This window comes from Pogona vitticeps, chromosome 1 (genome assembly GCF_051106095.1).
Source record: "Pogona vitticeps strain Pit_001003342236 chromosome 1, PviZW2.1, whole genome shotgun sequence".
In the NCBI taxonomy this organism is placed as follows: Eukaryota; Metazoa; Chordata; class Lepidosauria; order Squamata; family Agamidae; genus Pogona; species Pogona vitticeps.
Window position 1 is genome coordinate 253,368,648 of NC_135783.1, and position 9,688 is coordinate 253,378,335.

The window sequence follows — 9,688 nt, forward strand, 5'->3', positions numbered from 1 at the left end:
TGATATATCCACTTTTCTGTCTATGGAGAATTTAAGAACTCTATTTAGAATTGTGTAGGCAATCTGAGTTCTTGCATTGCAGAAGTGCCAGCACAGTCAAATGCACTACTGATAAGAAATGTGCTTAGCTACATATGGTAGCTGCTAAGACCTTCAATAAGCCTCTTGTTTATTGTCTGACTGGCGAGTTGTATTTTGCCTCAGGGAGCATTGAGTAGTACAGGCCAGAGGCAGAGGGAGCAAGATGTATGGTTTTGTCATAAACAAAGGAGTGTTGTAACTTCTTTTGGGGAAAGGAAGGTGCAAATTTGGCTCACCCATATTACATTTTTGTTTGCATGCTCAGTTCAAATGCTGTGGAAGCCACAATTATACAGATTGGAGTGACAGTGATTGGATCAGGTCTGCTGAAGGTAAAGGGAGGAAGGTCCCAGACAGCTGCTGCAAGACAATAACGAAAAATTGCGGTGATAGAGATCATCCTTCAAATATCTACAAAGAAGAGGTAAAAATAAAATCCAAATGTAAGCTGCCTCCCCTACTGACAAGATAAATGGTCAGAAGTACTTTGGTGTTGTTGTTATGTGCTGCCAAATTGCATTCAATGTGTGGTGGCACTGATAGAGTTTTTGATGTCTGTGAGATATTTTAGGAGTAATTTTGCTGTTACCACCACACCCGTAAGTTTCCATGGCTAAGCAAGGATTTTAATCCAGGTCTCCTCAATCTTAGTCTGAGGCTGTATCCAATATACCATGCTGGGTCTCTTATGTACTTTTATCGGTAGTCGTTTCATACAAATCAATGACCAAACAAGGCATCAAATGCAATAAAACTCAGACTGTGGTTCATATTGCATTACTGTGCCTGATGTTGTTGATCTAAATTAGGGGATGGGCAAAATGGCAGCCTTCCAGATGTTGCTGGGTGGCATTTCCCCAACATCCCTAAGCAGTAGTTGTGCACTAGGCTGGGTCTGTTGGAAGCTGTAGTCCACTAACAGGCTAGAACATTAAATAAATATATAAAAAAAGGAAGCATTCAGATTCCTTTGTAGTGATGGCCTAATCCACTTTGACAACCAAGACTGACCTGTGCTGCTGCCATTTTGTTCTTTTTGAGGTTCCAGATATGAAACGGGAGAAATGTGGGCTTGGTACACAATGGATTGAACTTATGAGCCCTAAACATGTTTTGTTTAAAAAGTATCCCCTCTTCCACTCAAAAATGCCTCAAAGGGTTTTTTAACCATAAAATTCCAATTTCCAGCCTATCAGTCTGCAGAGTGTTCTGCCAGAAGAAAATGATGACAAAGCAATCATTTTCATTGGGGCTCAAAGGGGGATTAGATGATATGAGGAGCATGAATAACGTCTGCAGCTCAGCTTGATTTGGTCAGGCAGAGACAGACTTAGTCTTGTGCCTTTGGTCATGCTTGCTAGCTGCTGAACCCAGGTTAAAAAAAATTAAAAATCACAGCTACTTTTTAAAATTGTGCATGAGTGAAGCACTGAGGGGGAAAAAGAAGGGAGACCACACCACTTTCCTCAGTTTTTAGTTTTTTCTTTCCTCAGTTTTCCTGTGCCTCCGTCCAATACCACTCTTTCTCCTCCCCATTGTCTTGCTTTTCTCTTTTTGCATTGTGAGCCTTTGGGGGGCAGGGTCATTTAAAATGTCATTCCAATTGATATTTAAACAACTTTAGACTCTATTTGTTTCTACAAAGTTGGAAGTATCAGTGAAATTTCCTACCCTCTTACATTTCCTTTCATTCTGCTTTTGAAGCTTGACCGGCCCATGATACTGGCTGTTGTTACACTGTTTTCAGACAGTATTTTTTGTTGTTGAAAAGAACTTTGTGGAACATTGTTCCAGAAATATAAGGCAGTCTATAAATATGTAGAGCAGATGAAACCACCATAATCAAGATGATATACTCCAGAGTTCACCTAGAGTAAATGGTGAAAATGGTGTCTCCCAATTTCAGACAATTGCAGTCAATAGAATGGGATGTGGACTGTAACAAATCTTCTGTAGTCACAAATCTTTAAAAAGTTCAATGAGGAGCACGTCATGTTGAGAAGCTGTAGGAGTCAAGGAGGGTATGTCCCAGTGGAGCTTCATTCTGAAGATGGCAGGCTTTGAATTTGCATCTCTTTGCCACTGTCTCTACTAGGTCTTAGTCTGATCCTTGTAAGACCTGCACCCATGTTTCGCTCCTTTGGAATGCTACCATAATGTGAGGATCAATGTTTGTAATGCTGGTGCCACTGTTCTACGCATGTAAGAGCAAGAAGGCCTTGGTTCAAATCCCCAGTGTGCCATGAATTACAGCGGGGGGACCTTGGGGCCGGTCACCCTTTCTCATTCTGACCTACCTCACAGGGTAAGATCAAGTGAGAAGGAAAAATATTACCTATGCAGCACTGAGTTCACAGGTGGAACGATTAATATACATGTAGTTCAAAGATAAGTGCCGAACAGTCTCTCCACCTTACAATAGTTGCCTTGCAGCCCAGCTGTTGCTTCTCTTTCTGCAGTGATCTGGCAAGGCTGAGGAAGGAGCAGGCAGGAAGCCAAAGGCAACATTTTCGAGATGAGGCAGTCAGTTATTAATCTTCCCAAACACTGTGCTTGGCTTCATCTCTTTGTGGTGCCAGCTATTCCAGGTTTAAAGGTGAATGCTGCTGCTCCAGAGAGCCAAGCCTCCAGTTCTGACCAGACAGCATTCTCTTCATGTATACCAGCCTGTATTTATTTATTTTTTGCTGCTTGTGCATCATAATTGATATCAATATGAACATCTTAACAGCAGCAGAAGAAAAAATGCAGGATAAGAATGCATGGTTTAAACTTGAAATTGTCATTTTCTTCCCAGGGTGGTTGCATCACTAAGCTGGAGAACTTTATCCAGGAACACCTGAAAATTATTGGAGCCGTGGGACTTGGCATTGCTTTTGTGCAGGTATGTGCTTTATGGCATGGAAGACTGAATTATGCAAGTGCAAGGCCTGAGGAGACGAGGATATAGCACTTTTCCTGAGTTTATTGTTAGATGGCTGGTTAAGAACTTGTCCCTTCAAGTAGAAAGTACATCGCTGATCTGCAAGCTCTTAACAGCAAAACTGCAGAAGACAGATATGTAATCAACCCCAGAAGAAGAAAAAGAAAATTGTAAACTCCCTTTCCCTCTTTCATAAAAATACCCTGAATGGTGTTTTTTTCTCCAGATGTGGCTGGACAGGAGGTGGGAGTTTCTTAGCAGTTTTACATAGGTTGGCCAGCTGCCAACTACTCTGTTATGCAAGAAAAAAACAACCAGTTTCTATCAGCCATTGTCTGTGTAAATATGGTCTGATTTAAACAGATGTATAGCACTGCAGGATTCTGCAAACATTTTGGTGTGGGAGAAGACCCTGGCAGGAAGGTGTCATAGGTTTTAAACCTTTTAAGGTGGAGTTTATTTGACTCACTGCTGCTTTCTGTGTGTGTGGTTGTTTTTTTTTTAATTTGATCAAGCCAAATCTTGCTGCATCTAAGTGATAAACTTTAGTTTTGGCCCTGCAACCAAAAATGGCAACCTAGATGGCAGGTGATAGCTCTAGCTCAGCAAATACCTGCCCTTGGAGCCAAACTGTGGAGCCAGTTTTAGGCAATGCTAGTATTAGACCCCATATTTATATCTAAGGCCTTTAAAAGGCTCCACTGCAAGAGGGCAATGTTGAAATTGCCTTCCGGTGGCTGCACAAAATCCGCCAGGAAACCAAATCCTCAGTTCTCAAGCATTACGGGACAGAGAGCTTGATATATGAATGAGCTTTCTGTGGCATTATAATGCAGGAAAAAAATGGAAATATAAAGCCCACAGTGGCTGCCAAAATCACTACATCTCAGCTAAAACTGCTGCATGTTCATCCTTTTGAATCACAATAGTAAAGTTGCTCCGGATGCCACTCTAGAAGAAGAAATCTTTACCATTTCCTTTCAGGTGTTTTATTTTTTAACTGTGATTCCACAACCATTTTAACCAAGTCATTTAATAACTATTTCATTTCCCTGAAGTTTTGAGAGCATCTAAGCCAAACAAACAAAAAAACTTCAAGTGCATTTATTGCCACTTATAACCCGCAGAAGACCAGCAGTTGTAAGATTGAATCCATGTGACGGACTGAGCTCCCCTCACTTGTTCCAAATCCTGCCAACCTAGCAGTTCGAAAGCATGTAAAAATGCAAGTAGATAAATAGGTACCACCACAGTGGGAAGGTAACAGCATTCAGTGTCTAGTCACGCTGGCCACGTGACCACAGAAACTGTCTTTGGACAAATGCTGGCTCTACGGCTTGGAAACAGGGATGAGCACTGCGCCCTAGAGTCAGACATGACTGGACTAAATGTCAAGGGGGAGAACCTTTACCTTTATTGCTCTATAATGAATGCACTTAGTTATGTGGCAGATTTTGAGGCATTATTTTGGTTTTGGGCCAATGCCGGAGTGTATTCCTTAGATTTGGGCAAGATACCTGGACAAATTGCCCTCAAAAAGGCTTGAAGGATCTCTCTGACAGCAATGCTCTATTTCTAGGCCATAAACGAGTCCTAGAAATAAATGGCAGCTCTGACCTTGCTTCCCTGTAACCCACAAATACTTAGAGTTGTATTTCTTATGCATGGAAATGTTCCTGCCTCTGTGTGTCTCATTTCAAAGCAAGATATTTCTGTCCACATGATGTGTGGCTGTCATGTTTTCTTGGAATATATTGGTTATCATAAAAGATACCCTAGAAACTTCTCAGAGATCAGTTAAACAAACAGCAGTGCCTATATTCTCTAAATTTATGTGTGTCATTAATCATTAGTGACTTAAAAGGTTGCACTCTCTTTCAGCCTTTTTTGTTGGGAGATGGTTCCTGCCAGTGTGAGTAGATGTTTACAAGCCTGATTCAAACCATAGAGAGATTAGGAAGCAGTAATGGAAGCAATTGTTGCTTCAATATGTGGGTGGATGTGTGTGTGTGTGTGTGTGTATTTGTTCTGCACGTAATTTTACATTTCACCATGAAATTCAGGGACTCTTGATTTATCCCCATTACTGCTCATTGTTGTTTAGTCCTTAAGTCGTGTCTGACTCTTTGTGACCCGATGGACCAGAGCATGCCAGGCCCTCCTGTCTTCCACTGCCTCCCGGAGTTTGGTCAAATTTGGTCAAAAAGTGCTTGTTTTGACACTTCGGTGACACTTCGGTGACATATACTGCTCATACTTTTCACTTAATATGTAAATGGAAGGCCTGGTATCTAATGTTGAGGGGGAAGAAATGTTATGGTTGGGATGCTTCTAAATATTTGTGGTCACTTGGATATGGATGAGTGGGTAAACATTTTGTACTGTTGATTAAGAAAAGGATTGGTGTGGAAAAACAGAAGACACCGGCTCATGTTGTCAGAAGGCATCCTCTAGTGGTAATGCAGTACAACAGCAGCTGTTCAGAGAGGGTTCTAAGCGGCTTCTTTTGCATTTCTAAGCAGCACTGAAAATACCCCACAGTGACTATTACGTCATGAACATTCTAGTTATAATTGCTACTTTGCTGTGGCTGCATGTGCCTCTTTTTTCCTACCCATTCGCAGACTAAATTCTGCAAATGCTCTTTCCCCTTTTGCTAAAAAGAAATGAAATGAAATCTGAATGCTAGAAAAGAGCAACCCTCAAAAACAGTGCCCCTGACCTTTCCACATGCTCTTAGATCTGCTCTCTTGAAACACAGTTCACTCAAGACTGACCCTTTTGTATCGACTTTGTGTATTTGCATGCTCTCTCTCTCTCTCTCTCTCTCTCTCTCTCTCTCTCTCTCTCTCTCTCTCTCTCTCTCTCTCTCTCTCTCTCTCTCTCTCTCTCTCTCTCTCTCTCATATCTATTATGAAAGACAAGGATGCAAGAAGAAATGCCCCTATGGCAATTATTACTGGTTTCCTAGTACAGACTAATTGTGCTCCTGCTCAGTTTGTCCCTTTGCTTTCAGTAAGTCATGAATTGGGAGACGTTGGCATTCTAGACGTGGGAGCCTCCATCAGCCATCCTCAGTCTGGTTCAGAGGCTTGGGGGCTGTGGTCCAAAACATCTAGAGGGCCAAAGGTTTCCTCCATGCTCAAAAGCAAGCCAAGGATTAAATGTGTGGTTCAGACCCTTTCCTCTGCATCCACCCTGGGCGCTCTGCACTTCTGACTTGAAAGCATGGTGTTACTCGAACTGCAGAGGAGCCAAGGTGCTTCCCTTCAGGATCCGGCTGAAGAGGTGCTCAGAATGTTGCCTTAGGGCTGAAATTGTGCCCATGCCTTACCTGTGTTGTGTCTGCCTTCCAGATCTTTGGGATGATCTTCACCTGCTGTTTGTATAGGAGCTTGAAATCAGAACCTTACTAGGAGCTTCAAGACTACCCACCTACTCAACTCCACCACATTTCATCCCATCAACCTACTTTCCGTCTGGCAGCTTGGAAAAATCAGCATTTCAAGGACTTCTGCTACTTCATGAAATTTATTCTTCTATCACCCAGTGTGCCTCTGCCCGAGAGAGCAGCCTTCCCTTTTCATATAAAACAGGGAAGGCCCCGCATTCCTCCCTTTCATTTCTTTGCAGTCCAAAGTAATGGAGTTGTAGAATCCTGTCTGCAGAAAACTTTTACGTGCCAGGCCCAGCGTGCAACCTGAAAGAGAGATCATTCAAGGGCTGCTAGCGGCTCAGAGGTTCCAGGTATGGCCTTTTAATGAATGGCTCTCTGATCTCTGAGGGATGACAACTGGCCACAAGGATGTATGGGGTATATGCAGGTTGCGGGTTTAAATGCTCTCTTCCTGAACCCAGAAACAGTAGCTTTCTGGACCTATGGAAGTTCTGATGACTGTTCTGCCCCATCCTTGAATGGCGCTGTCTCTGCCCACTTCTCCCCCTGCTGGGTTATTATCTCTTCTCTGGTTCTCTTTGTGGATACACTGGAGAGATGGATGGACTTAGGTTAACTAGTCAGCAGCTTCTTCCTCCGGGCCTCCCTTCTCCTTAGAAAGCAGGCCCTCTTAAGAAGAGAGAAGCCTTGTGCCTTTCAAATCAGGTGCCAGAGGGCATTCTCGTGTTCTCTTAATTAGAAGCCTTAGTCTGTCCTTCAAGAAGATGAAACTTTGTGGGTTTCAGTTAAAATGGTTCCCTGCCTATAGAATGCTGTCAAGATAAGCTCACTTTGTGAAGCAGGCACTCTTCACACGAGTTAAAATTCCTTTCCCAGACTGACACCTCATTTAGTTGGGGAGGAAATATGCCACAAGCATTTGTATCCATCTTCAAGGTCTCATTAACCAGTGAGGTGTTATCTGACTGCGAGGAGACCCAGAACTCTCCCCTTTTCTCATTAATTTACTGAGTGTGCTTCATTTAAAAATATATATCGAGCTGGGGAGGGGGTGTCCTTTGTTAAAAATCAGCAGTAATCGATAAAGCAAAGAGCATTATTTGGTGCCTTCAGCACCCACAGTGCCTACTTCCTCTCTTGTAGAGGAGGTTGTCCTAGCAGTAGCTCTTGCTGCTGAATTTGCTAGGCTTCCCATAAGTGCATATGTACTAAAGGTCTTCATGGAACTTGTCCCTGGTCATGGATTTTTTGCCTCTTTATGGGTGCCCAGATCCTATTGGTATAGCTCATGACAAAATGTTTTATGTTTTCCTATTTGACCACAGCCTCAAACATTCTTCAGTTAACACCTGTTCCCATACCTCATTTGTATGTTCAATGCAGCAGCAGCTGGAAGATGGGGAGTTAAAATTTACTTCTCATACTGTTGAGTTGCTGTGATAGCAGCCTGCGTGCTGCCATCCTATTCAGATTCAGTTGTATAAATGATGGTATAACTATTCAGTTGTATAACTGATGCTTCCTTGCCTTTTCAAGACTTAATCTCAAGAGAATTCCTATGGTCTAACACACGTGGTCCCCCCCCCCCCAACCCAGTGTCAGCCTATATGATCTCAATCACAAATCCAAATCTGGCCATCCCTTGCCACCCAATAATTTCTACTGCTGTCTTGATGTGCCTTTCCTCCAGCAGAATATCTGAACGAATGAATGCAATTCCTCTAATAATAGATTAGTTGTTTGCAATTTTTAGCCATGGGTGGACCCTGGCAGGCCAATCCTTCATGTAAACACACTTTCGTAGCATTAATTTCTGCACAGCAGGTTGCGTTTTCACAGGCGTGTTCAAATAGGGGAGTGCCCTTTTGGCTTTGGCCATGAAATTCCAGCCTGTAGAGTGTTTGGAAGGCAACTGTGGAAATAAAAGGGGTGGTAAAGTTTCTGTCATGAGTGCGTATAGAGGTTTATGCAGGAGAGAGATTTTGAGACATTCTGATGGTAGAGGAGGACAGTTATCTCTATTACTGCAAGATAGATAGTGAAATTATTTCTTGATTCCCCCCTACGGTGCTTTCTTTGTGAGAAATGTATTATTAACTAAAAGAGAAACTACTGACTACAACTTCTTGGAACAGTATTTGACTACTGAAGTATACTGCTGAGAGTATGACTTGCTTTCTTTTCCTTCCTCATCCCTAGGGAACCACATTGCGCTGTGGTAAGAGAGGAGCAGTTGTGTCACTTAGCAATCTGTGCCTGCTCTTCTGTTTTCCTCATACAATAACCATCTTTTAAATGCAGTTTGATGTTGCTGGCCAATAAAGCTAATGTTATCTGTATTGTGTTCTCCGTAATTCTGATGTGGTAACGTGGGCAGTTGGGAAACAGTAGAACACATATATATGGAAAAGGTGATCTCCTAATTCACACAATGCAGTCCCACTCTGGAAATAATGTTATAATGAACAGCATTCCCTGTAATGCATTAGTTCTTGTGATACCAAAAGTGTAATAATGTTCATTTTGCAAAAGATTAGCATTGTAACTCTATAAACATAGTACTGAAAATCCTCTTACCTAGTTACACTAGGTAACGTCTGTGGTAATTTCTTGGGGCAGTTTGCTCCCAAAAGTTATGCCATTTGTGTAGCAATAGAAGAGGATTTTGGCCAACTGTTACATTTCCGTTTTGGGAAGCAGGATGCTTTGGGGAACATTCTGAGGCATTTTCCTTCTCAGAATTTAAATCTTTTTTTTAAAAAATTGATGGCTTTTTCAAAAGGACTAAAAAGCTACAATATTACCATTATGCAACAGTAATAAGGTATGCAGCGTGTGCCATAATGAATTCATTTTAAAAATAGCTTTCCAAACCCTGCCTACTTCTCAACTTAAACACATTTGTCTTGATGTAATGAGAACAGGTCACAGCACCACCAACATTGATATGCGTCAGAAGCTTTTGCATTCTAGAAACCCTGTTGGACAGGTGAACCCAGTCTCCATGACTGGGTCATTTGGCAGTCTGTGAAAGTGGAGCTACAGTGCAGCACTGTATTAACTTTTTAAAAAAGTAAAAACAACAGGAAAATCCCCCAACATCTGCCTTGGAGTTGTCATACAGGGGAAAGTACAGTCTTTAATTATTTTTACATGAGTTTTATTTGATTTATATCTCACCTTTTCTCCATAGCGGGATGTAACAAGGATCAGAAAACATTAAATTAAATTTAGGTTAAACTAAATATAAGAGTAAAACAGATACAGATACGAACATGTAAAGAGGA

The 9,688-nt window shown here is 41.9% G+C and overlaps 1 protein-coding gene across 6 annotated transcripts in view; it reads left to right on the forward strand.

Moving 5' to 3' along the window:
- Positions 1–8,740, forward strand: part of CD151 (CD151 molecule (Raph blood group)) — a 48,787-nt gene extending 40,047 nt beyond the window's left edge. For all 6 annotated transcript variants that reach the window (XM_078383661.1, XM_020784141.3, XM_078383662.1 and 3 more), the window contains 3 exons: positions 347–505; positions 2,879–2,965; positions 6,361–8,740. In XM_078383661.1, coding sequence (XP_078239787.1) covers positions 347–505; positions 2,879–2,965; positions 6,361–6,420 — 306 coding nt within the window. In that variant the 3' untranslated portion in view covers positions 6,421–8,740. The remainder of the gene's footprint in view (positions 1–346; positions 506–2,878; positions 2,966–6,360) is intronic.
- The last annotated feature ends 948 nt before the right edge of the window (positions 8,741–9,688 follow it).